Below are 26,380 nucleotides of genomic sequence, written 5' to 3'. Positions count from 1 at the left end.
AGTTAGGTCCATGGTGGGAATCAAACCCATGACCTCAGTGCTGTGTGGCAGTAATGCTAACCACCATGCAGTACTAAGCACTTGTATTAAGTAATATGTTAAGTGTGATATGTTAGCGTAATAATAATATAACAAAAGCCATATGATAATTTAATAGGAAAATAAAAAAACCATAGTAAAAAATTCAAATTAGTAAAATAATCAGTTTGATGTCACAAAGCAAAGAACAAGCAATATGTTTAGTTAATGGTGTTACATACATAATACATTGCAGGAGTTTATTCATAGAGTTTGAGTCAGACATTATTTGGTTACAAAGGCGAAACCAGGAGACCAGGGAAAGGGTGACCGCCTGTACTAATATGGTGCATCATAGCGGAGGGCACAAGAAGATGGAAGGCCTGGACTGAACAGTTAATATCGGGATTATAATGGTTGGTCTTTGTATTCATAAAACCCTGGTGTGTATTTATAGGCTATTTTTAACATGACTTCACAAGTTACCTGCATCTTTTATATCCGTCTGTAGATGGCAGCAAAGTCAAATACAATCATGTGTCTTGATATTCGTGCTCTTTCTGTTGATTCTATACTTATATTTTTATTGTTACATTTCTAGGCTCTATCTGAGCCATAATGCATAATAAATCCTGGCTTCCCCAGCTGTTGTTAAAATGCCAGTCCTAGAATTCAAGCAGGGCATGCTCTCAATTTAAAGAAACTCAGGTTTGCAATTTGCGCTCCAGATTGATAGTCCATTGTCTTGTACTTTCCGCGGCAATGCTTCCAGCATTATTTAAATGAGTTATTGATGTGAACTGTCCCATTGGCTAAAGGTTGCTGTGCCACTAATGTCATGTGATCATTCAGAGCCTGTGTACCGCAAGCTGGCAGTGTGATGAGGTCACATGGTATAACTTAGGAGTGCAGTGAGCATGCTTTTTGTCATGCCCTTATTTATACTCATGAATATTCATAGGTCTTGCTGACTCCATACAGATTTGAAATAAAAAAATGGAAGATACTGTACAGTAATTGTGTATTCAGACAACTGATTTATGGGCAGGTGACAGGTCCGCTTACCAGTCTAAATGATGACTGTAATAAGCAGGGGCTGGCTGGCAACTTTTAGCCTAGGGGGCAAGTCCAGAGCACTGGCCCATACCCCCCATCTCTCTGGAAGACTGAATGCTTGTGCACGCCGGAGGCGCGCTGAAAAATTAGGCGTGTGGCTTATCATAAGGGGGCATGGCCTGTACCTTGATTGTATTGTGTACCTGCAGATTGCACATTGTGATGCTAATTACACATTATGCCGCACACCTTGATGCCCATTGCACCCCATACTGTGATGGCAATTACCCAATGCTCCCCACACCGTAATGCCCATTACGCCCCATACCATGATGCCCATTACACCGCACAATGTGATGTCCACAGTGCCAGATTTGCCCCCACAGTGCCAGATATTCTGCCACAGTGCCAAATACACATATGCCCCTACAGTGCCAGATATGCCCCCACAGTGCCAGAGACACATATGCCCCCACAGTGCCAGAGACACATATGCCCCCACAGTGCCAGATATTCCCCCCCACAGTGCCAGATACACATATGCCCCCACAGTGCCAGATATCCCCCCCCACAGTGCCAGATACAGATATGCCCCCACAGTGCCAGATATTCCCCCACACTGCCAAATACACATATGCCCCCACAGTGCCAGAAATGCCCCCACAGTGCCAGAAACACATATGCCCCACAGTGCCAGAATTTCCCACCAGCAACTCACCATTGTTGCTGTCCCTCCCTCTGCTGCTGGGCGGGGTCCGGTGGGGTCCGACAGCCCTCCTGCTCCCCCGGGCCGCTTAGCCACTGCGAGCCGCGCTGGATCACCATCCACCTCCTCCAGGCATCCCTCCTGCGCTGACCGTGGCTTCCAGAACACGGCCGCGGCTACAGGAAAATGGCCGCCGGCCTCCTGCACTCGCAATCAATCAGAGTAAATGGTGGGGTGCCTACAGGGGGTCCATGTTTAATGCATGAACTCCTAAATGCAGTCCAGTTTTCTCATGTGAGAAGTAGGCACTCTCCATATAACAGAAGAATTCACTTTGTTATAAAATCCAAATGGTGATTTATTAAGCAATATTCATCAAAGGTAATAAGGTGTATGGTGTCCCCTAGCATTAGGATGGTTCACCTTCACCGATGTTGCAGATTGTGACTTGTTGTACTACACTGAATTATGCTCCTTGATAAAGGTCCGAGATCAATGGACTGACATGTCGGAGCTTAATAGTCATACACCTTATTACCTGGGTAACCCTTTGAGAAAGGCGCATTTGCACCAAAACAGCCCGTCAGGGTGCATGTATGGCTACTAGGCAGGCTTCATTGATGCTGCTACCACTGAGAGATGCATTTGTGGTTTATTAAGCTGCTACTGCCTGTAGATGAGTATGACGACCCTTCTTTATCTACCTGACTGATTAAAACGTATAATTTGAAGTTTACTGGAAGTGCTGGTCCTATCACTTGCGGATACTTTGGTGTTTTGCATTTGGTTGTATGGCTACATCATTTTATGACCTATATATATATATATATATATATATATATATATATATATATATATATATATATATATATATATATAGTGTGTCTCTGAAACACTGCCATCTGTCAGCAGCGAGTCAAACGACATCTCTTACTCTCTCACACATGCACAAACACAGAGGCAATCACAAGGTAGCTGACTAGATGCTGTGGTATTCGCTTCGGGCGGGCTTACTAGTTTATGTATAAGTGTACACCATAACTCACTGAGACACACATAATACTCCTCTTACCGTAAGTGCAGGTAACAGGCAGCGATGTGACTGCCCCAAGGAGCTGGTAAAACTACAATAATTACCTTCTGTAATTAGCTTGCAATGTACATTTTTAAAACTCTAATTACATTTTTTTAAAAGAAATTCTAATTATTGCCATTGAGCACAATAATTACTTCTGGCTGCTTTTCAGTTTAATGATTACTTTATCCTCATGTTGCAGTGAAGCAAAATATTCTTGTGTGAAGAAAGAAGCCTGGGGGTGCAGCGGGTCACTTGGGGATAATAAATAAGCAATTACTGGCAGTACAGGTGTGGCAGCACTTTGTGTGATTGGGCATTTACTAGTGTATGTTACTATGCAGTCAGGCGGAAAATTCAGCTGTTTATATTCAGGTATGGGGTAGGTATTGCCCGGTGTAAGCAGGCTTTGTGTAGATACTACTGTCTGTAACCAGGTGTGGTGTAGGTACTGCTCGCTGTAACCAAGTGTTGTGTGGGTACTGCCGGGTGTAACTTTATGTGGTGCAGATGCTACCGCGTGTAACCAGGTGTGGTAGAAATGTTGTCAGGAGTAACCTGGTGTGGTGCAAATGTTGGCAGGTGTAAACAGTTGTGGTGCAAATGTTGCCAGATGTAACCAGGTGTGGTGCAGATGCTGTCAGATGTAACAGGTGTGGTGCATATGCTGTCTGATGTTGCCAGGTTTGGTGCAGATGTTGCCAGGTGTAACCTGTTGTGGTGCAGATTTTGCCATATGTAACAGGTGTGGTAGAGATGTTGTCAAGAGTAACCAGGTGTGGTGCAGATGTTGCCAGATGTAACCAGGCGTTGTAGATATGTTGTCAGTAGTAACCAGGTGTGGTGCAGATGCTACCAGGTGTAACCAGTTGTGGTTCAGATGTTGCCGGATGTAACCAGGTGTGGTGCAAATGTTGCCAGGTGTACCTAGGTGTGGTGCAAATGTTGCCAGGTGTGGTGCAGATGCTGCTGGGTGTAACCAGTTGTGGGGCAGATGCTGCCGGGTGTAACCAGTTGTGGGGCAGATGCTGCCGAGTGTAACCAGGTGTGGTGCAGATGTTGCTGGGTGTAACCAGGTGTGAGGCATATATTGCTGGGTGTAACCAGGTGAGGTAGAGATGTTGCCGGATGTAACCAGGTGTGTTGCAGATGCTACCAGGTGTAACCAGTTGTGGTGCAGATGCTGCTGGGTGTAACCAGGTGTGGTGCAGATGTTGCTGGGTGTAACCAGGTGAGGTAGAGATGTTGCCGGGGGTAACCAGGTGTGGTGCAGATGCTACCAGGTGTAACCATTTGTGGTGCAGATGCTGCCGGGTGTAACCAGGTGTGGTGCATATGCTGCCGGATGTAACCAGGTCTGGTGCAAATGTTGGCAGGTGTAACTAGGAGTGGTGCAAATGTTGCCAGGTTTGGTGCAGATGCTCCCAGGTTTAACCAGTTGTGATGCAGATGTTGCCAGGTGTAACCAGTTGTGGGGAAGATGCTGCCGGGTGTAACCAGTTGTGGGGCAGATGCTGCTGGGTGTAACCAGTTGTGGGGCAGAAGTTGCCGGGTGTAACCAGGTGTGGGGCAGAAGTTGCCGGGTGTAACCTGGAGTGGTGCAGATGTTGCCGGATGTAACCTGGAGTGATGCAGATGTTGCCATATGTAACCAGGTGTTGTGCAGATGTTGCCGGATGTAACTAGGTGTTGTGCAGATGTTGCCAGGGGTAACCAGGTGTGGTGCAGATATTGCTGGGTGTAACCAGGTGTGGGGCAGATGCTGCCAGATGTAACTTTGTTTCACTTTTACAATTCTAAACAGAAACAATTATAAGTAACCAACATCCATCCCCTGGAGAGACTACCTTGAGCTTAATGTCAGAAGACAAATATAAGCAATTAACTGCAAATTAGCAGAGAAATAACAGTCTAGTTCTCCAAACAATAAAGAGTAATTGGTGACAACAGGCAGGCTCTGCATCTGTAATACTATTACCACTTCTATCTTTCTGTGAGCACAGTCTATGGGGAAATTTACAAAGATGGGAACTGTACTTGACATGTGATGTTGCTATAGGCAACCAATCAGATCCTGTCTACTATCTTCTAAAGGGTGCTAAATAATTAGGAAGTAGATTCTGATTGGTTGCCCATAGCAACATAACATGTGAAGTAGAATACACATCTTAATAAATTTCCCCCATGTGTACTATGTGTTGTATACTGTATGTCCATGATTTTAACCCCTTGTTTCACCTCCACGACACATTCCCTTCTATCCCAATAAATGAAGGAAACAAAAGGGAATTATTCTTTTTTATTTTGAAACCAATAAAAGTTAAATATTAACTAATTTAACCCTTCAAAACCCCAAAAAAATCTTCTTGTGGTGTGCGTCCAGCCAGGCAGTTCTTTCTTGTTCTTCTCAAATATATTTATCACTAGCTGCTTTGGACTGCACCCCCGCACATAGTAATATATGATAAAGTGCGGATAGTAGTAGTAGTAGTAGTAGTACGTTGATTTATAAGGCGCCGCAAAGTGTCCGCAGCGCCGTACATAGCAAACAAAAAAACAAATTACAAGGTAACGTACAGGGTGTGTTGAAAAATACAGTATAAATAGGGGTATAGCTGGTAGAACTAAAATCAGCATCAGTTCAGAAGTAAAGAAAAGAAAGATAGAGTAGCGCTTGCAAATGAGGAATATCAATATAAAAATTTATTACACATGAATATGACAATAAAAAAACAATATAATAAAGGAATACACAATTAAATATATATGAATAAAAGCTCAGGCCCTCAGTGGATGCCACTTTTTATAGAATGTTAATAGGATCCGTCCTATAAATGCCGTGGGGTGGGAGTCTCGATAAAGACCCAATAAAGTTCTTTTTGAACTGAGATGGTATATAAAGTTTCCACTTGATTAAAGTCAGCGAATTTAGAAGATGATTATAATTACCACTGTTTGTCCATTGGGAGTCTTGTGTCCATTTAGGACTGCTGAAGAAGCTGTGATCTCCGTATGGGGTTGTGGATGAAATCTTCTCCGCTTGATAGTGGCATATATGAAGCCAGGTGGAGGGTCTCAAAAAGATGTTTTTTCTCCAAAGAATATAGGATGGTAGACGGCTGGTTGGATCCAGATGACGCAGTGTGGCAATGGCAGTGAGGGGTGTCAAAATTGTCAAGGAGACTGAAGATGAAGTAGAGGAAGGGAAGAACAGGACAGGACAGGAGCACTGGTGAGGTAATGAGGTAGGGTGAGTACGTGAGGCAGGAGGACCCTACTCATAAGAGTTAACAGACTAAAAATAGGTGGGTGGACGAACGAAAAACAAGAGGATAAGTAGGAACGGAGGGGAACGGAGGCAGGATAGGAGGATCAAAAGAGGTTAGGAGGAGGGATATGCAGCCTTAATTGAAAAGGTCTAACAGAGTAGTGTGCAGACTCTATCTCTCCCTTTGTAACCTGGTGTGGTGCGGATGTTGCCAGGTGTGACCAGGTGCGGTGCGGATGTTGCCAGGTGTGACCAGGTGTGGTGCAGATGTTGCCAGGTGGGACCAGGTGTGGTGCGGATGTTGCCAGGTGGGACCAGGTGTAGTGTGGATGTTGCCAGGTGGGACCAGGTGTAGTGTGGATGTTGCCAGGTGTAACCAGGTGTGGTGCAGATGCTGCCAGGTGTAACTATGTGTGGTGCGAATGTTGCCAGGTGTGACCAGGTGTGGCGCAGATGCTGTCAGGAGTAACCACGGGTGGTGCGGATGTTGCCAGGTGTGACCAGGTGAGTTGCGGATGTTGCCAGGTGTGACCAGGTGTGGTGCAGATACTGCCAGGTGTGGTGCAGATGTAGCCAGGTGTGGTGCAGATGCTGCCAGGTGTAACCAGGTGTGGTGCAGATGTTGCCATGTGTAACCAGGTGTGGTGCGGATGCTCTGCACTGCCTAGGTGGGCTGGAAAACATGACCTGTAAGGGTCCTGAAACCAAGAGTGAAAAGCACCAGTGTAGATGATAGTATGGAGTATAAATCGGACAATTGAACACGAGAGAGGAAGTCTCCTCAGAGAGATGAAGGAGATATAATCCCCGCTTAGGTAACAGATATTTTACTCTGAATGCAAATCTTGTGTTACAGTAGAGGGGACAGCGGAGAGGATTTAGGGGCCTATCATGTGGTGCTGTATGTAACAGGCTTGCTGCACATAGTCGGCCAGGCTGTGGGATATTTTCCTGTCCATTTTTCGCTCTGGAATGGGAACCTGTTCCCAGTTGGGAAGGCGTTAAACAATCCCTTACCATAACTATGACATATATATATTCTACACACAGGCTCCTTACAGACTGATGTGCTGCGGGCCTGCTTCTGCCACACTAATGCTGCTAGAAAGTTGAGGAACCCTTCAGAGTTCAGATGAAGAGAACACAATAAATCTAATAGCAAAAAAATGTTTATTTCCCCAAGACCGGTAACAATGGTGTAGAAGTGTCTTCATTGGTGCACTTCTAACAGAGCACTTGAGAGGGGCAATCATACTGTAACCTTCTCCAGCCTGATAAGCATCTGCAGCTCATACAGTGAGGTCCTCAGTAGTCTCCAGTGATCAGGCAAGTGAGGTCCTCAGTAGTCTCCAGTGATCGGGACAGTGAGGTCCTCAGTAGTCTTCAGTGGTCTGGCCAGTGAGGTCCTCAGTAGTCTCCAGTGATCAGGCCAGTGAGGTCCTCATTAGTCTCCAGTGATCAGGCCAGTGAGGTCCTCAGTAGTCTCCACTGATCGGCCAGTGAGGTCCTCAGTAGTCTCCAGTGATCGGGCCAATGAGGTCCTCAGTAGTCTCCAGTGATCAGGCAAGTGAGGTCCTCAGTAGTCTCCACTGATCGGCCAGTGAGGTCCTCAGTAGTCTCCAGTGATCGGGCCAATGAGTTCCTCAGTAGTCTCCACTGATCGGCCAGTGAGGTCCTCAGTAGTCTTCACTGTCGATGAGGATCTCTAGCAGTAACGTCTTTCTGATTAGTGCTGTGCCACTCAAACTCACAGCTCTCGTTTTACCGATGGATCTTCCTGACTCCAATTATCCTTAACTAAAGGGTTCAAATAATGTTTCTGACCACTACCATACCTACAGCAACATGTTTGGTACCCAAGCCAGGATGAGGGGACTCGAGAGCCGCTTTGCGTTGTATACACTGTGCACGCAAAACACAGAGCTACGGCAGGCTCTCATGCAGTCACTTCTACAGTGATCACGGTGTTGATGTCATGATGTGGTTCTGTAGCCAAGTGAATAATTGATAATCTTCATCAACATAATATTGCAATAACATAGCTTTTTGTGTGTTCATATATTTACTGAGCTCTTTATATATTTATGTATTTATTTTACAACTTAGATCAGTGGTTACCACCCTTTTTAACCTTGGTACCGTAGAGTATCTTTATTTTTATTTTTTTAACAGCAGCAATAGGCAAAGGGTTTCCTGAGAAATGAAAAAAAAAAATATATATATATATAAAATTTCTGCGAATGTGCATATGCTGGGTGCGAATGGACACGGTGAACTGCTAGTTTGCCATCCTGTTTGCACCCACCAGACTAAGGTCCTTAGGGCCTTATTCTAGTTCACTCTTTCTGACAAAATCCTTATTAGACGGACAAAACCATGTGCACTGCAGGTGGGGCAGATGTTACCTGTGCAGAGAGAATTAGATTTGGGTGGGGTTTTACGTCAAAGTGAGATCTATATTGCAGTGTAAAAATAAAGCAGCCAGTATTTACCCTGCACAGAAACAAAATAACTCATCCAAATCTAATTCTCTCTGCACATTTGACATCTGCCCACCTGCAGTGTACATGGTTTTGTCCATCTAAGAAGGATTTTGTCAGAAAGAGTGAACTAGAATAAGGTCCTTAGTCTGTACATTACGTAACTCCTCTCCATTGTATACAGCAATATCTCCTCATACGTCTGCTGCAGTAAAGCCTGTCATTATTCTGCATCTTCTTTCCTGTTGAAAAATATACGTAGATGCAATCCAATTTCATAACCTGATTAAATCCAGTATTTACTAACGCCCCATCCTGCTGAGGACGCACAGGTGAGAACCTGGCGGCATTCTGACCTCGGACGCGGGAAGGATGTGTGTGGGGTTGTTTGGCTGACAGAGAATAATGCATCTTTCTAGTGAGTCCCATTATTGTGTTCCCCTTACTTCTCCCAGTGACTCCCCAGTGTAAGTGAGCATTAGAAGCGCGCATTAAATGTCTGACAGGAATTGATTGCATGATAAAGCTGGCGGATGATAAAAATAAATCTCTCCTCAAGCAAGACTGATTTCCTTGGTGAGCCTACAAGGCAGGACTCTTGCAGGGCACACAGATTTGTCATGGGTAGGCTTTCATGTGACACGGCTAACCCTCTCAGAGATCTCCTTTCCCACTCCCTGTCTCCGTGGGGTCCTGCAAGTAATCATGGCTGCTGCCGTATATATCTATTCTATATATTAGGCTTGTCGGCCATGCTCTATCAACCACAGTTATATAGATATAAATGTATCCGAAGTGCCAGGTCTCGAACCACGGTGATCAACTTCATGTCCCAGAGTGCACGCTGCTTATCTATCTATCTATCTATATATCTCTCTATCTATCTATATATCTATCTATTCTATCTATCATATCATTATTTACCTCATATCTATGTATCATTATACATCTCATATCTATCTATTTATCTATCTATCTATATATCTATCTATCTATCTATCTATCTATCTATCTATCTATTCTATCTATCCTATCATTATTTACCTCATATCTATGTATCATTATACATCTCATATCTATCTATCTTACTATATATCTATCTATCTATATATCTATCTATCTATTCTATCTATCCTATCATTATTTACCTCATATCTATGTATCATTATACATCTCATATCTATCTATCTATCTATTTATCTATCTATCTCTTGTTCTCTCTCATATCTATGTATCACTATCTATCTGTCTCGTTTCCATTTATCATCTGTTTTATATCTATGTATTATTAGCATACATATAGAGAAGACAGAAGCAGCATCTAGTTGGGGGGTGAGTGTGAGATAACATCAGAGCCGGGGAAGGGGGTTCTCCAGCAACCCCACCATCGTCTGACATAATGCAGAGTGGCTGAGGATGACTTATTTCTGGAGTACTCCCTGGGCTTGTGCGTCCCCCCTGTGTGCAGCTGGAGAAGATGAAGCTCTCAGCGTCTCCGTTCCTGGGTGTCAGAGATTAGTTGCTGGCGCTGGGAGACCTGTGGTTATATATCTCCTCCATTACTCTTCCATCCGCTCTGACATTTCTGCAAGCACAGCGAAGCCGTCGTCACATCTCTTCCCGACGCTCGGAACACACAGTGCTTGGCTCTGGAACAAGCGGCCATTTAGCATATACTGTCACTTCTGACACTCCTTATGGGATTAAAAAGTGTCATTTTGAAAGCAGCAGAATAAAAGCCATTTGCCGAGCTTCATTAGCCATTAGCCGCGTAATCGCTGGGCGTTTAGGTGGCGTTTGCCAAGATCTACTTGCTGGTGATGAATTTAGTGCATCAGCCCCTAAGGCGGTTGGAATAACATCCTGTCTAATCTATTTGAAGTGCAAGCTCTTTGGGATAGGACCTTTATTCTTCCTGAGTTTCATATGCCTGTTAGTGCATTTGTAGCAGTGTCTATGCGCTGAGCTTGTGTTCCTGTAGATGGTTAAAGCGCGGCGTATAGAGATAGCCAGGCCGAGCCAATGGTAGGCACAGAGAATACACGGCCTGTTGGCGCACAAGTGTTACTGTGTCAGTAAACCACCCAGCCAATGGTAGGCACAGAGAACACACGGCCTGTTGGTGCACAAGTGTTACTGTGTCAGTAAACCTCCCAGTCAATGATGGGCACAGAGAATACACGGTCTGTTGGTGCACAAGTGTTACTGTGTCAGGACACCACCCGGCCAATGATAGGCACAGAGAATACATGGTCTGTTGGCGCAAAAGTGTTACTGTGTCAGTAAACCACTAGGCCAATAATAGATATAGAGAATACACGGTCTGTTGGTGCACAAGTGTTACTGTGTCAGTAAACTGCACAGCCAATGATAGGCACAGAGAATACACGACCTGTTGGCGCACAAGTGTAACTGTGTTAGTAAACCACTAGGCCAATGGTAGGTACAGAGAGCACACAGTCTGTTGGTGCACAAGTGTAACTGTGTCAGTAAATCAATGATAGGCACAGAGAACACACAATCTGTTGGCGCACAACTGTGTCAGTAAACCACTAAGCCAATGATAGGCACAGAGAATACACAATCTGTTGGCGCACAACTGTGTCAGTAAACCAATAGGCCAATGGTAGGTACAGAGAGCACACGGTCTGTTGGTGCACAAGTGTTACTGTGTCAGTAAACTGCTCGGCCTATGATAGGCACAGAGAACACACGGTCTGTTGGTGCACAAGTGTTACTGTGTCTGTAAACCACTAGGCCAATGATAGGCACAGAGAACACACGGTCTGTTGGCGCACAAGAGTTACTGAGTCCGTAAACCACTAAGCCAATGATAGGCACAGAGAATACACGATCTGTTGGCGCACAAGTGTAACTGTGTCAGTAAACCACTAGGCCAATGGTAGGTACAGAGAGCACACGGTCTGTTGGCGCACAAGTGTAACTGTGTCAGTAAACCACTAGGCCAATGGTAGGTACAGAGAGCACACGGTCTGTTGGTGCACAAGTGTAACTGTGTCAGTAAACCACACGGCCAATGATAAGCACAGAGAACACACAATCTGTTGGCGCACAACCGTGTCAGTAAACCACTAGGCCAATGGTAGGTACAGAGAGCACACGGTCTGTTGGTGCACAAGTGTTACTGTGTCAGTAAACTGCTCAGCCAATGATAGGCACAGAGAACACGCGGTCTGTTGGTGCACAAGTGTTACTGTGTCTGTAAACCACTAGGCCAATGATAGGCACAGAGAATGCATGGTCTGTTGGCGCAAAAGTGTTACTGTGTCAGTAAACCACTAGGCCAATGATAGATATAGAGAATACACGGTCTTTTGGTGCACAAGTGTTACTGTGTCAGTAAACTGCACAGCCAATGATAGGCACAGAGAATACACGATCTGTTGGCGCACAAGTGTAACTGTGTCAGTAAACCACTAGGCCAATGGTAGGTACAGAGAGCACATGGTCTGTTGGTGCACAAGTGTAACTGTGTCAGTAAATCACTCGGCCAATGATAGGCACAGAGAACACACGCTCTGTTGGCGCACAAGTGTTACTGAGTCCGTAAACCACTAAGCCAATGATAGGCACAGAGAATACACAATCTGCTGGCGCACAACTGTGTCAGTAAACCACTAGGCCAATGGTAGGTACAGAGAGCACACGGTCTGTTGGTGCACAAGTTTTACTGTGTCTGTAAACCACTAGGCCAATGATAGGCACAGAGAACACACGGTCTGTTGGCGCACAAGTGTTACTGAGTCATAAACCACTAAGCCAATGATAGGCACAGAGAATACACGATCTGTTGGCGCACAAGTGTAACTGTGTCAGTAAACCACTAGGCCAATGGTAGGTACAGAGAGCACACGGTCTGTTGGCGCACAAGTGTAACTGTGTCAGTAAACCACTAGGCCAATGGTAGGTACAGAGAGCACACGGTCTGTTGGTGCACAAGTGTAACTGTGTCAGTAAACCACTCGGCCAATGATAGGCACAGAGAACACACGGTCTGTTGGCGCACAAGTGTTACTGAGTCCGTAAACCACTAAGCCAATGATAGGCACAGGAATACACAATCTGTTGGCGCACAACCGTGTCAGTAAACCACTAGGCCAATGGTAGGCACAGAGAGCACACGATCTGTTTGTGCACAAGTGTTACTGTGTCAGTAAACTCCTCGGCCAATAATAGGCACAGAGAACACACGGTCTGTTGGTGCACAAGTGTAACTGTGTCAGTAAACCACCCAGCCAATGATAGGCACAGAGAATACACTGTCTGTTGGCGCACAAGTGTTACTGAGTCCGTAAACCACTAAGCCAATGATAGGCACTGAGAATACACTATCTGTTGGTGCACAAGTGTAACTGTGTCAGTAAACCACTAGGCCAATGGTAGGTACAGGGAGCACATGGTCTGTTGGTGCAGTGTTAGGGCGGTTTCACACACTCCGGCTCAGGAAGCCGTGCAGCACACAGTCGTTTATCATGGAGGGGATGGCCACAGCCCGGCAGCCGTCCCTTCCAGTGGCGGGATCCGGCTGCAATGGACACAATAGTATCCATTCACAACTACTGTGCATGGCACGGCTTCCTGGCCGTGCGGGATTTCGCCGTCCGTCAGGGGTCGGACAGTGTGAAATAGCCCTTATTGTGTCCTTACACTGCAAAACCAGGTTGATTTTGCCATGTAATTGATTGCTGCTTTAAAAAACATGGGAAAACTCTACCAAAATCTCTCACTTTCTGAAACTCTCACCCTATTACATTTGGCCCACGGTCTGTTGGTGCACAAGTGTTACTGAGTCCGTAAACCACTAAGCCAATGATAGGCACAGAGAATACACAATCTGTTGGCGCACAAGTGTAACTGTGTCAGTAAACCACTAGGCCAATGATAGGTACAGAGAGCACATGGTCTGTTGGTGCACAAGTGTTTGTGTCAGTAAACCACCCGGCCATTGGTAGGTAATGAGAATACACGGTCTGTTGGCGCACAAGTGTTACTGTGTCAGTAAACTGCTCGGCCAATGATAGGTAGAGAGAACACACGGTCTGTTGGCGCACAAGTGTAACTGTGTCAGTAAACCACTAGGCCAATGATAGGCACAGAGAACACACGGTCTGTTGGTGCACAAGTATTACTGTGTCACATGGTATGCAGAACACATGGTGACAGACAAGGTAATGTACAGGTTGTCAAGTAAATAAACCACATTAATTGTTCCCTTCATGTGCGGCTGTAGCACATGTTTGCTATTTGTTCTCAAAATAATTTTCACCTTTTGTGTAGACAAGTCTTGAGCTCGGCCAACATCCTATTGCAGTTTATTATCAAGGATTGCATCTTACACACAGCCACAAACCTGAGAGCGTCCTTTACGGGGAGGGTGATCCGGCTCATTCAAGAGCCAAACAGATATTTGGGGATAGTTATTGATCCATAAAATTTCCGGACATCTGATACAAAAAGGGGGTCAGTTAGAACACACTATCTTTTGGCACCCATAAAAGAGACAGCTGTTTTACAATGCCTCAGACAGGTACCTTGTTCCTAAACACCAGTTGCCCTGACACTTTAATCAGTGTGGGCTTTGTATGCCGCAGCCATTTATTGCCAAACACCTGATTTACTCTGGCCAAAAATGAATTCCCGTGGCTGGAACCACAGCTGTTCCTATTGCAGAATAGGATTTTCTGTTTAAACATCAAACACACTGGAAGAAAGTGGGAATAAACCTACTGTGACCAGAACATAATGTTGAGGATTAAACAAACAAGGTTCTAAATTAGAGTACACTGGGCCTAATTCATGTTTGTGGGAAAATGCAGTTGCGATTCTCTAGGCTACGGAGCTGCTAATGTCAGCAAGAAAAGCTGCCGCTCCGAAACGAAAAGAGACGCTCCGCAGAGCCAACGCGCACACATTCATAGCTGTATACACCTTACACGCAAATACGAGGAACTTTGGTGTTAAGAGTTGGGGGTGCATTTATCATTACAGAGCGATGCCGGCGCTGTGACATCACCGGACATCGCATTGCAGTATCGTGCAATACCGCCGGGATTTAACAATGTAAGGGCGCAGGGACAGTGCTCTGTAAGGAGCCCGTCCCTGCGATGCCCTGACACAGAAGCCAGGGGGTCTGCGCATACGCGGTTATGCGCTGACACCCCCCACCCCGCTGACCGCACTGCCGCTCATGCAGTTCGATTTGTAGCCATAGGGTAGATGCTAAATTGTAGTGGGCTAAAGGACCTTCCATGCCCAGGGGGAGTAGCAAGGCCGGGGGTCTTGCTCCTTCACTATCCACACCACCACTGGTTGCCTTTAGTAAGTAAGTGCCCGAAGTGCGGCGATCGAAGCGAGCCCGCGAGGGTCCATTTGGAACCCTTCTTCCGACCTTGCTCCTCCTCTCTCCACCCCTGTGACGGCAGGAGATCCTTATGCCTTCTAAAATTTAGACCTAACAGTAGCCATTGGCTACAATGGGCTATCGCCATCCCAGAATGGCGATAGCCTTGGGGTGCAAAGCTGGGCTGCCTGATGTTGATACATCAGGCAGCTTCACATCCCTCATATAAACCTATGGGGGATGCAGCTTGATAAATGCGGCCCTTGGTCTGTGGCTACGGAGGCTGGACACTGCTGTAGCGGCACAGACGCCATGTTTTTGTACGTAGGAGCTCGCAGCTGTTGGCAGTCATTGTTCATTGCATGAACATCAGCCATTGCATTCAAACATGATTTGGGCCCACTGTCACAATTTAAGAAGCTGCACCATCTACTGCCCCTCCACTATAGCTTATTATGTCATTCCTTAAGCTGAGCACACACTTGACAGCCATCTGGCCAACATGCCACCCAAACACCCAAATCAGGTAAGTATACTCTCTTACCGATTGGCCATTCAATGTGTCATCATGATGTCACAGCTGGCAGTCATTTGCTGATTGGACCGTTCGTACACACAGCGAGATGCCCCGACATATCTTTAAATATATCAGTGCTGCACAGTTGATGTGATATGCGTGTTAACGATGTCATAACAGAGGTACACACCCATCCGTAAGTACATGGGCGGCGGCCCAAGTGCAACTGCCGTAAAAGGAGGCGGAGACATACTTATATCTTGGTAATCACCCCCTTTTACCTCCAGCAATGCCCATTGATTGCCTCTCTGTGTTGCCACCTCTGAATCAGACCCAAGGTCTCCTAACATTGTAACTTGCTGCACAGAGATAATAGGGTTTCCCTTCAGCTCTTCATGTTTCTATTATTTATTGTGCCAGGGGTCAGTACTGTTACAGAGAAAGGACACCTGAGTTTCCCCTTCCAATTTGAGGGCATTGCTAAACATGGTCATTACAGGGGGAGTAGGAACTAATGGGCCGATTACTCGCAGCCCTAGCGAACAGAACTGAATTAGGCCCTAAACGCAGACTATTTTACATGTGCGCATTCTATCTCCTCCCCAAAAAGAGCTTTGTTTTTAGTTTTGTACGCACAGAGTCGGGAAACGTTTCTTGCAGTTGCCGGGGCAACAGTTACAGTTTTCTGTATTCTCTCTAAGGGCCAGATGTATCAAGCTTCAAAAAGTGATAAAATGGAGAGTGATCAACAACCAGCCAATCAGCTCCTACCTGTCATTTTTCATACATACATGGCAGGTAGGAGCTGATTGGCTGGCTGTTGATAACTCTCCATTTTATCACTTTTTGAAGCTTGATACATCTGGCCCTTATTCTGCTTATTTTGTACCAGTCGTTCTCTCTGCTGAAATAGTCCTAGGATAAGTGTTATGGTCCGATTTGGGCCGGTTTCTCCCGATTCTGACGGATCAAGCAGAGAAACCAGCCCAAATCACATGTGTTTGAAATCCCCTCCGATCAGATGCGCGGTCCCTTGTACATCGGGTCGGAGTGGGAAAGTCGGACAGGCTGCACAATAAATTTATCAGATCGGACCCATCACTGGCACATTGCGGGTGCTTTTTAGCACCCACAATGCTTTTGGTCCGATCCTAGGTGTGTGCCAGCAGTGAAGCACTTCTGGCACACACCTATGTGCAGCTGCAGGGTCTGTGGGGCGGGCAGCGGGGTTCTTGCAGCGGGGGGCTGGGCGGTCGGCGAGGTCCTTGTGGCGTCTGGGAACCAAGTAGCGCTATTTGCCAGGTGGTGGGCACTTAGAGACAGATCCGGTAGTGGAATCTGTTCTTTCAGTTGGGTGGTGCTTTCTTCCGACTTGGCTCCCTCTGTTTTCTTCCATTTGGTTAATTAACGAGCGCATTAGAACCTGTAAGTTGAGATTCTTAATGGACGACAGAGAAATGAATCCTCATTGGTGCTGTTTTTTTTTTTACGTGTTCTCAGGAAAAACAGCTAAAAAGATGTAATTATTTCAGATGAAATTAACATGAGACATTGCTGGCATTTCCAGCGCTGCAGTGGAAGTATGTTCCCTCTCGCCATCCATTTTTCATGCAGCCTCCTACCGGGCAGGGAAAGTGCGCCGTGACAGATTATTAATGAGGAGTCTTTTTCTCTTTCCATTTCCCATGGCTGCTATATCGCTCTGCCCTAACTACCTTTATTTAGCAATATTACATCAAATGCGCTGCCGTATCCTTATTCCATCTCTGTGTGCATTATTTAACACCAGTGTAACTTTCTGTACTTCTATAAAGTTCAAAGTTACACAGGAAGGGGCTCGCTATCTCTCTGTAACCTCTAGCGATGGGCAGAGCCTGAATAGATGTCTGCATTTTGCACACCATTCATTCCTCCGCTTCTGCAGCCTGGCTGAAATCTGTATCAATCAGTTTATCCAGCAGTGAACACCTTGGGTCTATAATAAAGGTCTTACACTTCTAATCATTTCATAATACCTTTGATGAGGTCTAATACATATATCCTTACTAGCTGAGGTCCCCGGTGTTGCTTGGGTTCTGTTGTGCAATTTCCATCACTTGAACTTTATTCTTCTTTTGTTTTAAGCGTAACCGGGTTCCATGCCTTTGGTGTGATCGGCATACACCTGTCTGTGCTGGGATCTGAGCACAGTTTCATTTTCCTAAACCCTCTTTAAGTTATGCAACTCTGCCATATCTTGCATCTCTGGCCCACTTTGTGTAGTGGCCGGACCCTTTTTTGGGCCCCTGGGACCCCAGAGGGTGTTAGTGGCTGTGAACGTATTCTGGACCCAAACAATGTCTTATACCCAGGGCTATTTTTCAGCAGGCTCCAGCAGGACCCGAGGCCCTTATTCTAGTTCACTCTTTCTGACAAAATATTTCTTAGATGGACAAAACCATGTGCACTGCAGGTGAGGCAGGTGTAAAACCCCACCCAAATCTAATTATCTCTGCACAAGTAACACCTGCCTCACCTGCAGAGCACATGGTTTTGTCCATCTAAGAAATATTTTGTCAGAAAGAGTGAACTAGAATAAGGGCCTCAGTTCCTGCTGGAGCTGCAGCGCTGCAGAATATGTGTGTGCTATTTAAATAACTGGTAATACAATGATGACAGGTATCACCATTATGGGGATCCTTTATAAAGATATACATACATTATATATATAACTGGCAACGGGCAAAAAACGGTCCGGACCCTAAGACCACTGAAAAAGAATACTATCAGCAAAAGGAAGACTACACCTTGTTGTATTTCTAAGTATCTTCTGCGCCTCATTGTACATCAACTTCACAATTTTCTGTGATTATATATATAATAAATGTATTGTATATCAATGCGTTACTTTGCCTCGTAGCCTGCGGTTAGAGAATGTCACTAATGTCATTGGAGATTTCCGGGTCCCGGTGACCCGGCCGCGTCCCCTGCCTGCCTTGGTCAATGGGGAAATAACGGCTGCACAGATGACTCTGCTGATTGGCAGAGCACTGCAGCTTTTGAAGGTCATTGGTTTGGATGTTGGCGGAGCTGGGAAGCTGAACATAATTACCTCCTGACAGATGTGGCCTCTCTGACACAGGCTGCTCGTCTTGGTCCGCTTCCTGGACAGCAGATGCCCACTTCACATCTCCTCATATCACCGCTCCATATCCCTGCTGAAACGCCAGGCTGCCCCCTCTGCTCCAGCGTGTCGGGCAGAGTTATCCGTGTCTTATCTCTTCTGGGGCGGAAGAGCGGGTTCCAAGCTCGTCCTGTCATCTCCAAGCAGCTGTTTTCCTTTTGTTTCGTTTTTTTATTGTCTATTTGATCTGTTTTTGGCACTTGATTTTATTGCATAATGATTCTGGATGTATTTTGTCTTTTCATGCAGATTACGCATAAACTTATCACATTTCTATAGACGAAACATGATTTTCCATGTTGCCGGAGCCTCAGAAGTTCCTGTATGGCTGGGATAATATCTCATAGACTAAGTCTGTTTGATATCCAATGAGCGCTCTCAGATCTGGAGTCTTTGTACAGATTATAGATATTTATTGTGATGGAAGAAAGGGAATTTCGTGCCCTGAGATCCGTAAGCTCTTTATCTCCTGCTAGGAAGAATAACCCCTTTTTGATGACTGACAACCTGATACTCTACATTTAACTCACGTACAGATGTGTTTACATACATCTAGCATCCTTTTGTGTTAAACAGTCTGCTAGCGCAGGGTGTCTTTTATTTTTTATTTTTTAACATTTTCCATTAAGTAGCATCTACTTTCCAAAACAGAGCACTTAGGACACACAAGCAGCTTCTGCTGATTAAAATATGTGCAATGTCTATATTCAGTGTGTGACTGCCGCTGTATCTGCTCACAACATTCTACGTTACACTGTTTTTCAGGGTGTAATGTTCCATTTCTTATGCAGATACAGTGGCAGCCGCACCCTGAATCTAGACGTTCCGCACATCATTTTAATCAGCAGAAGCTGTGTGTGTGTTTCCTTTTGCAAAAAAGACGCTATTTAACGACAAAAGTAGCAATAATGACACCCTTGTATCACATAGAGAATAGATGTACTGTATGTGGAGATACCTTCCATTGTGCACACCCAGCCTTAAGCTGGTTACACACGGATAGATTTAAAGCCAACGATGTTGGAACACTTCCGACATCGTTCCGTGTGTACCCACCTTTAGACTATTTGTTTTACTTACATCTGATGCGTGGTTGTAGCTTCTATTCCGTGTAATGACTTGAGTTTGGCGGCACCGCTGGGTGTACACCTCCGTTGGTATCACCAGGACAACGCAATCTGGGGAAATAGAGGGACGCTAGTTGCTCATATATATTGTATTACAGGTATCACCCACCTGAGGTAGATGAAAGCACTGCAGAAAAATTATGCAGTTTAGTATTATGCTCAGGGGGTCATTCTGGTTCACTCGCAAAGGCAAATGGATGGACTAAACCATACAGTATGCACTGCAGGTGGGGCAAATAGCAGAGAGATTGTGCAGAGAGAATTAGATTGGGGTGAGGTATTTTGTTTCTGTGCAGGGTAAATACTGGCTGCATTATTTATACACTGCAATATAGATGTCACTTTGAAGTAAAACCCCACCCAAATCTAATTCTCTTTGCACAAGTTACATCTGCCCCACCTGCAGTGCACATGGTTTTGTCCATCTAAATTTGCCTTTGCGAGTGAACCAGAATAACCGCCTCAGTGTACAGTTTGAGTCTCCCAGGTCCATATTTCTATCATCCAAAATACTCCAGAAGCTGTAATACAGTATGTTGGGGCATCCATGATGTCACAACATGACCTGACATCATGACGTCACCAATGACCGTCATCATGGGCGTAGCATTGCAGCCATCCTCTCAATGTGGACATTTCAAGCAACCAGACAGAATCCACCTGGAACCAGCCGGTTCTCCCCAACACAATGCTGGACCCCCGCAGTGCATGCCAAACCCTGTGCAACACCTGCCACCCCCTTCCACCCTGGCAAAAAAGCCATTTAAAAAAAATAAATCCAATTTTCAAAATAATATTTATTATTGACGTAATATTTATAAAGGCCCCACAAGGTGACGGAATGGGATTGTTTGGTCGACCATAAGATGGCCGCCAGTCATTAGGTCTACACCGTTGGGTCGACATACAGGAAGGTTGACAGGGGTCTAGGTCCACATGGGTCAAAGTCAACAGGGGTCTAGGTTGACACATGCGTTAGGTCGACATGGGTTAGGTCAACAGTCAAAAGGCCGAAATGTTTTTTTTACCCGAATGTCAACATGGACACAGAGTGGGTAGAACAGGTGCAGCTAGCGGGGGTCGCAGCAGAGATTTGATTCAGCACTCAGTATGTTGCAGAGCAGATGGAGTAGCTGATGGGGCGAAGGAGTCAAGGGAGTGGAGCAATGGGGACATAGATTATGCCATGGGGTAGCAGCAGAAAGGAGGGTCCTGCCTGAGAGAGCTAATTAGAAGCAGATAACTTGGAAGCCTGCATTAGGATGCTGTTACCCTGGGCACAGATCCATCAGTGAAAACACATAACGATACATTGTATACAGTAGGTATGGACTGACTGCTCAAAATATAGGCTGGTATACAGAGGCGTAACTAGAACTTTTGGGGCCCCATAGTAACATCATTTTCAAAGCCCCCCCTGTACCGCTGTCGCTACAATGCCCCTTAGGGGGCAGAATAAGGGGAGTGAGAGACAAAGATGGTTTCGGGGACAGAGAGGTGAGAGGAGGGTTGTCAGGGAAAGAGGGAATGTTAAAAAAAAAGAGAGAGAGGATGTCGGATAGAGAGGGAGAGGAGCAAGAGAGAAAGGTAGAGGTAAGAGCAGGAGTCAGAGAATATCAGGGAGGTGAGGGGGGAGGGGGAAGAGAGGGCAGGTGAGATAAGAGTGTAAAAGAAGAGAGAGAGAGGGGGCTGTTGGAATGTGAGAGTGCAAGACAGAACAAAAAGGGAGTGAAAGAGAGAGACAGACTGCTTGCTAGCTCCAGGCTAGCAGCAGTGGAACGGCAGCGGATCTCCGCATCATCACCGGTTCTCAGGCTCAGCATCGTGGGTCCCCTCCGCGGCGCCTGCTCTTTACATCATCTTCGGGTCTCCTCAGCTGCTCAGGTCCCCTCTGTGGCGCCAGCTCTATACCTCATTGCCGGGTCTCCTCGGCAGCGACGATCGCCACTCAGTGTGGGCGCCGACATCCACATCAGCGTGGCAGCGTTAGCGCTGCCAGGCCCGGGTCCCCACACACAACAGAACCAGCGGCAGCACACCATTTCCACGCCGGGGCTGGTCACCAGTTAGTGACGTTGAGCCCCGGCAGTGTCAAAGAGAGAGAGGAGAGCAGAGGCTGGATTAGCCAGACTGGCTCCTCCCCCTTCATAGCCCAAAACATAGCGCCGCAGGCGGGCCGGGCAGGGAGGAGGTACGGGAATTGGAGTAGGGAATGGGATGAGGCACTAAATAAAACATTCTTAAGGGTGCAGGGGATGCCTGCTGAGTCCTCGGGCCCCCCAAAGGTCTGGGCCCCATAGCAGTTGCATCCCCTGCACCCTCCATAGTTACGCCACTGCTGGTATACAGGGTTTGTATAAAAAGTAATGAGACCAAGTTTGTGAAAAAAATATTTATTGAAGATATCGCTAGAAACAATTAAAATTATTCAAAATAAGACCCTTCTGCCAATGAGTTGAAAGGCGCCCTGGAAGTCCTTTTCCTGAACGTCCTTCAAGCAGCGCGTCAAAGCCGTTTTGACTTCTGCTACGGTCCCATGGCGTTGTCCTTTGAGGGCGGTCTTCACTCTGGGGAACAGGAAAAAGTTCCCCGGGGCCAGATCAGGACTGTAGGGGGGCTGGGGAAGCGTTGCAATGCCGTTCCGAGCCAGGTAGTCGTTGACTACGGAGCTGGTGCGGCTTGGTGCATTGTCATGAGACAGCAGCTTTTGATAGGCTTTCACTCCCAAACACTTTCTGGATCATGGCTTATGTCTCCATAGCCGATTTTCCGGAGTCCCACACAGAATTTCATGGCGTAGCGCTGTTCGATAGAACGTTACATTTTTAAGCTTCATCCGAGTCTAGGGACAGGGATCCACTAAAACCACGATACGAACTGCACAGAAGCTCGTAGGCGACTGCCACTCGGTGCTGTCTTTGCCCTCCATTGAACCCGCCTGGAACATGTGTGCTGCAACGCGTCAGAAAAAAATAGGTCTCATTACTTTTTATACAAACCCTGTATAAATAAAGGTATCTGTTGTAACCTGATTCATCTATAGCTGAACAGTGGCTCTTACTGACCACAAGCAGCTGGAGACCGTAGCAGACGTTACATTTTCCCTTATCTGTATCACTGTTAGTTCCTTGCCCTTGTCACAGTACCTATTTGGTCTCCTGTATTGTGCCGAATGCTGAGTTACTGAAGCGAACTCTAGAGGGAGCTGTTGAGCCTAGTAAACCAGGAACTTCACAGAGGAGGATAAAACATTTCTAATCAAGTTGGCACAGAGAGGCCACACTGCAAAAAGCTTTAACAAGGTGCATCTGTAAGAATTTCACTTACATTTATTTCAGAGATGCGCCTGACCTCTGATGTCTGAGTCATCTCTGAACGCTTCATTGAGTGTGAATTGGGCTAAATTCATTCCTTTAAAAAGTTTGCATAAAAAAGGTCTATGGTCCAAACATCAATCTGAGGCGGTGATTGCGCCCTCTGCCCACTTCCAGCATCGCTCTCGCCATCCTCCCTTCCCGGAAATCCATCCGCAGCCTGTCGGTAACCAGAAGGACTGGGGCCTAATTCATTTGTCTGTCGGAGAAGGCTGCCAAATGGCTCTATTTAACAGCGGCCTGCTGCAGTTCCATCACCCCTCTAACCCGCACCCCATATATATCTTACAGCATATCCACAAAGCCATGCTTGTAATTGTGGTTCAGATTTTGATAAATACTGTACATTGGCTTACAGTTTATTTTTTCCTTTTCACTAAAGTTTTTATATAATCTAGGATGAGTAATTGGCATTTCCCCATTTGTTCCTTGCATATGATACGCTACTGAAGAACCTTCTTCAGGACGGGCATGTAACACTACTGTTTTTGCAGGTGCGTATGGCCAAGGAGAACGACCCCACCTGGAAGCCGGCCTTCATTGTGAAGCCTGACGGTGGCTGTCAAGGAGACGGAATCTACCTCATTAAAGACCCCAGTGAAATCCGGATCATGGCCAGCATCCAGAATAGGCCGTCTGTGGTCCAGGAGTATATCAGCAAACCCTTTGTCATGGACAAACTTAAATTTGATATGCGCCTCTATGTCTTACTCAAGTCTTTGGAGCCTCTGGAGATTTACATAGCCAAAGACGGCCTCTCGCGGTTCTGCACAGAGCCTTATCAGGAACCCAACCATAAGAACCTTCACCACATCTACATGCACCTCACAAACTACTCTCTCAATGTCCATAGTCAGAACTTCGTCCACTCGGATAGCGTACACACTGGCAGTAAGAGGACCTTCTCCAGCATCCTCTACAGACTCTCCAGCAAAGGCGTGGACATCAAGAAAGTATGGTCAGATATCATTTCACTGGTCATCAAGACTGTTATCGCTCTTATACCGGAACTCAAGGTCTATTACCAGGCGGATATACCACCAGGAAAGCCAGGACCAACATGCTTTCAGGTAAGACACTTCCAGGACCCTGTGTATGATATACCGGCCCAGTCTATCCCTCTACCATACCAGGACCCTGTGTATGATATACCAGCCCAGTCTATCACTATGCCATACGAGGACCCTGTGTATGATATACCAGCCCAGTCTATCACTGTGCCATACCAGGACCCTGTGTATGATATACCGGCCCAGTCTATCCCTCTACCATACCAGGACCCTGTGTATGATATACCAGCCCAGTCTATCACTATGCCATACGAGGACCCTGTGTATGATATACCAGCCCAGTCTATCACTGTGCCATACCAGGACCCTGTGTATGATATACCAGCCCAGTCTATCACTGTGCCATACCAGGACCCTGTGTATGATATACCAGCCCAGTCTATCACTCTGCCATACCAGGACCCTGTGTATGATATACCAGCCCAGTCTATCACTCTGCCATACCAGGACCCTGTGTATGATATACCAGCCCAGTCTATCACTCTGCCATACCAGGACCCTGTGTATGATATACCAGCCCAGTCTATCACTCTGCCATACCAGGACCCTGTGTACAGGGCTGCCAAGAGAAATCCTGGGCCCCGGTACAACAATTCCCCAGGGCCCCCATGGGGGGGTGTGGCCACAGCATGTTGGGGGCGTGTTTAGCACATAAGACGAACCCACTCACAGGAGCATGGAGAACCTCGGTATACACGAGAAGGCACCCAGGCAAGCTGCATTACCCCCCTGCATGGAACCAGTGAGTGCCGGCCCACCGCAAACATATACATATACATATACATATATATATATATATATATATATATATATATATATATATATATATATATATATATTTTCCAAAATTTTGTTTGGCACTCCGGACAATGGATTTAGACCAATATATATATATAGGTGGAGAATTGGGTAGCACTCTCATGGATTTCAAAATGAAAACACTACCAGACGGGTGTAGTGGTCAACGTGTGGATAATCCAGGGGTGAGGGCGGCACTCAAAATAAAGACATCACAGCATCATGCGTGTGTATTCAGCGCCTAGCGCTTTCAGGGTTACCCCTATCCTCAGGGCAGCAGGTACACAGGAGAGAAGCAAATCAACAATCAACAGTGAACACTTACCCCAATAAGTACCCACAGGGTCCCGCGTCTGGTTCTCTCGCCGTCCGGCACCGCCATCCCCTCTGCCGGATGTTCAGCAGACGTCACTTACGGGTTCGCGGCACCTGAAAGCCGGAACTCACACACGCTGAATACACACGCATGATGCTGTGATGTCTTTATTTTGAGTGCCGCCCTCACCCCTATATATATATATATATATATATATATATATATATATATATATATATATATATATATATATATATATATATATATATATATATACACACACACATACATATATATATACACACACATACATATAAACACACACTATATATATATATATATATATATATATATATATATATATTAATTTATATACTGGTAAATCAAATCATACATTATTAGTCAGGCACAGGCAGCCAGGAGACAAATGGTGCATGCACTTACTAGTAGCGTGGGTCAGTCTGACTTTTCAGAGAAATTTTCAGCGAGCTCAGGCTGAGCTGCTCAGCCTCTGAGCTCCTCCGGCTCCACAGTCCACACCGCACGCACCGACCCTCCCCTTCCTGGTGTCCTGTCACAGGCAGCAGACTGCAGCATCCGGTCCCAGCTGCTGGCCTGTGCAGTCTGCTGATGGTAGATGCTAAATTATAGTGGGCTAAAGGACCTGTGATGACATCACACCCACGTGACCCGCAGTGATCAGTGGGAGGAGTCAATACACTGAGTGAGTTCCATTTCCTCCTTCCTTTCCTACTGCAGGCAGGAGCAGCATGTGCTGCGGACTGGGTGTGAGACATCCCGATTATCAGGTACACCCAGCGGCACCCCCTCCCCTCTCACCTGCCCGGTGGGCACCCCCTACGTCACCTGCTCTTACCACCCACCTTACCCGGCGGAACAAAACACCCCCCACCCCTCCTTCGACGGGCACCTTCTCGCCCGGCAGCACCCTCCGCTCCCGTTCTTACCCTGCACCACCACCCGCACATTCTGCCCCCACACTGTCCCCCCTGCACATACTGCCCCCACACTGTCCCCCCCTGCACATACT

The 26,380-nt window shown here is 46.2% G+C and overlaps 1 protein-coding gene and 1 long non-coding RNA gene across 8 annotated transcripts in view; one reads left to right on the top strand and one right to left on the bottom strand.

Moving 5' to 3' along the window:
* LOC146035212 (uncharacterized) overlaps positions 1 to 25,985 on the bottom strand; it is a 286,716-nt gene extending 260,731 nt beyond the window's left edge. The window contains exons 1-2 of one of the 6 annotated variants that reach the window (XR_014460597.1): positions 25,774 to 25,985; positions 19,725 to 19,822 (exon numbers count right to left, since the gene is read on the bottom strand). This is a non-coding gene — a long non-coding RNA (uncharacterized LOC146035212). The remainder of the gene's footprint in view (positions 1 to 19,724; positions 19,823 to 25,773) is intronic. The other 5 variants (XR_014460593.1, XR_014460598.1, XR_014460591.1 and 2 more) reach the window with 5 other exon arrangements.
* The window catches only part of TTLL11 (tubulin tyrosine ligase like 11), a 121,586-nt gene that overhangs the window by 14,612 nt on the left and 80,594 nt on the right, over positions 1 to 26,380 (top strand). Inside the window, exon 4 of one of the 2 annotated variants that reach the window (XM_083158537.1) lies at positions 23,640 to 24,215. The exons of the other annotated variant lie outside the window; for it this stretch is intronic. Within the exon in view, the coding sequence (XP_083014663.1) occupies positions 23,640 to 24,215 (576 nt within the window). The remainder of the gene's footprint in view (positions 1 to 23,639; positions 24,216 to 26,380) is intronic. 2 annotated transcript variants of the gene reach the window in all.

The sequence above is a fragment of the Crinia signifera genome, chromosome 9 (genome assembly GCF_055691185.1).
Source record: "Crinia signifera chromosome 9, ASM5569118v1, whole genome shotgun sequence".
Lineage (NCBI taxonomy): Eukaryota > Metazoa > Chordata > Amphibia > Anura > Myobatrachidae > Crinia > Crinia signifera.
The sequence above is the reverse complement of the archived record's forward strand: the minus strand, read 5'-3'. Positions and strand labels throughout refer to the sequence as shown.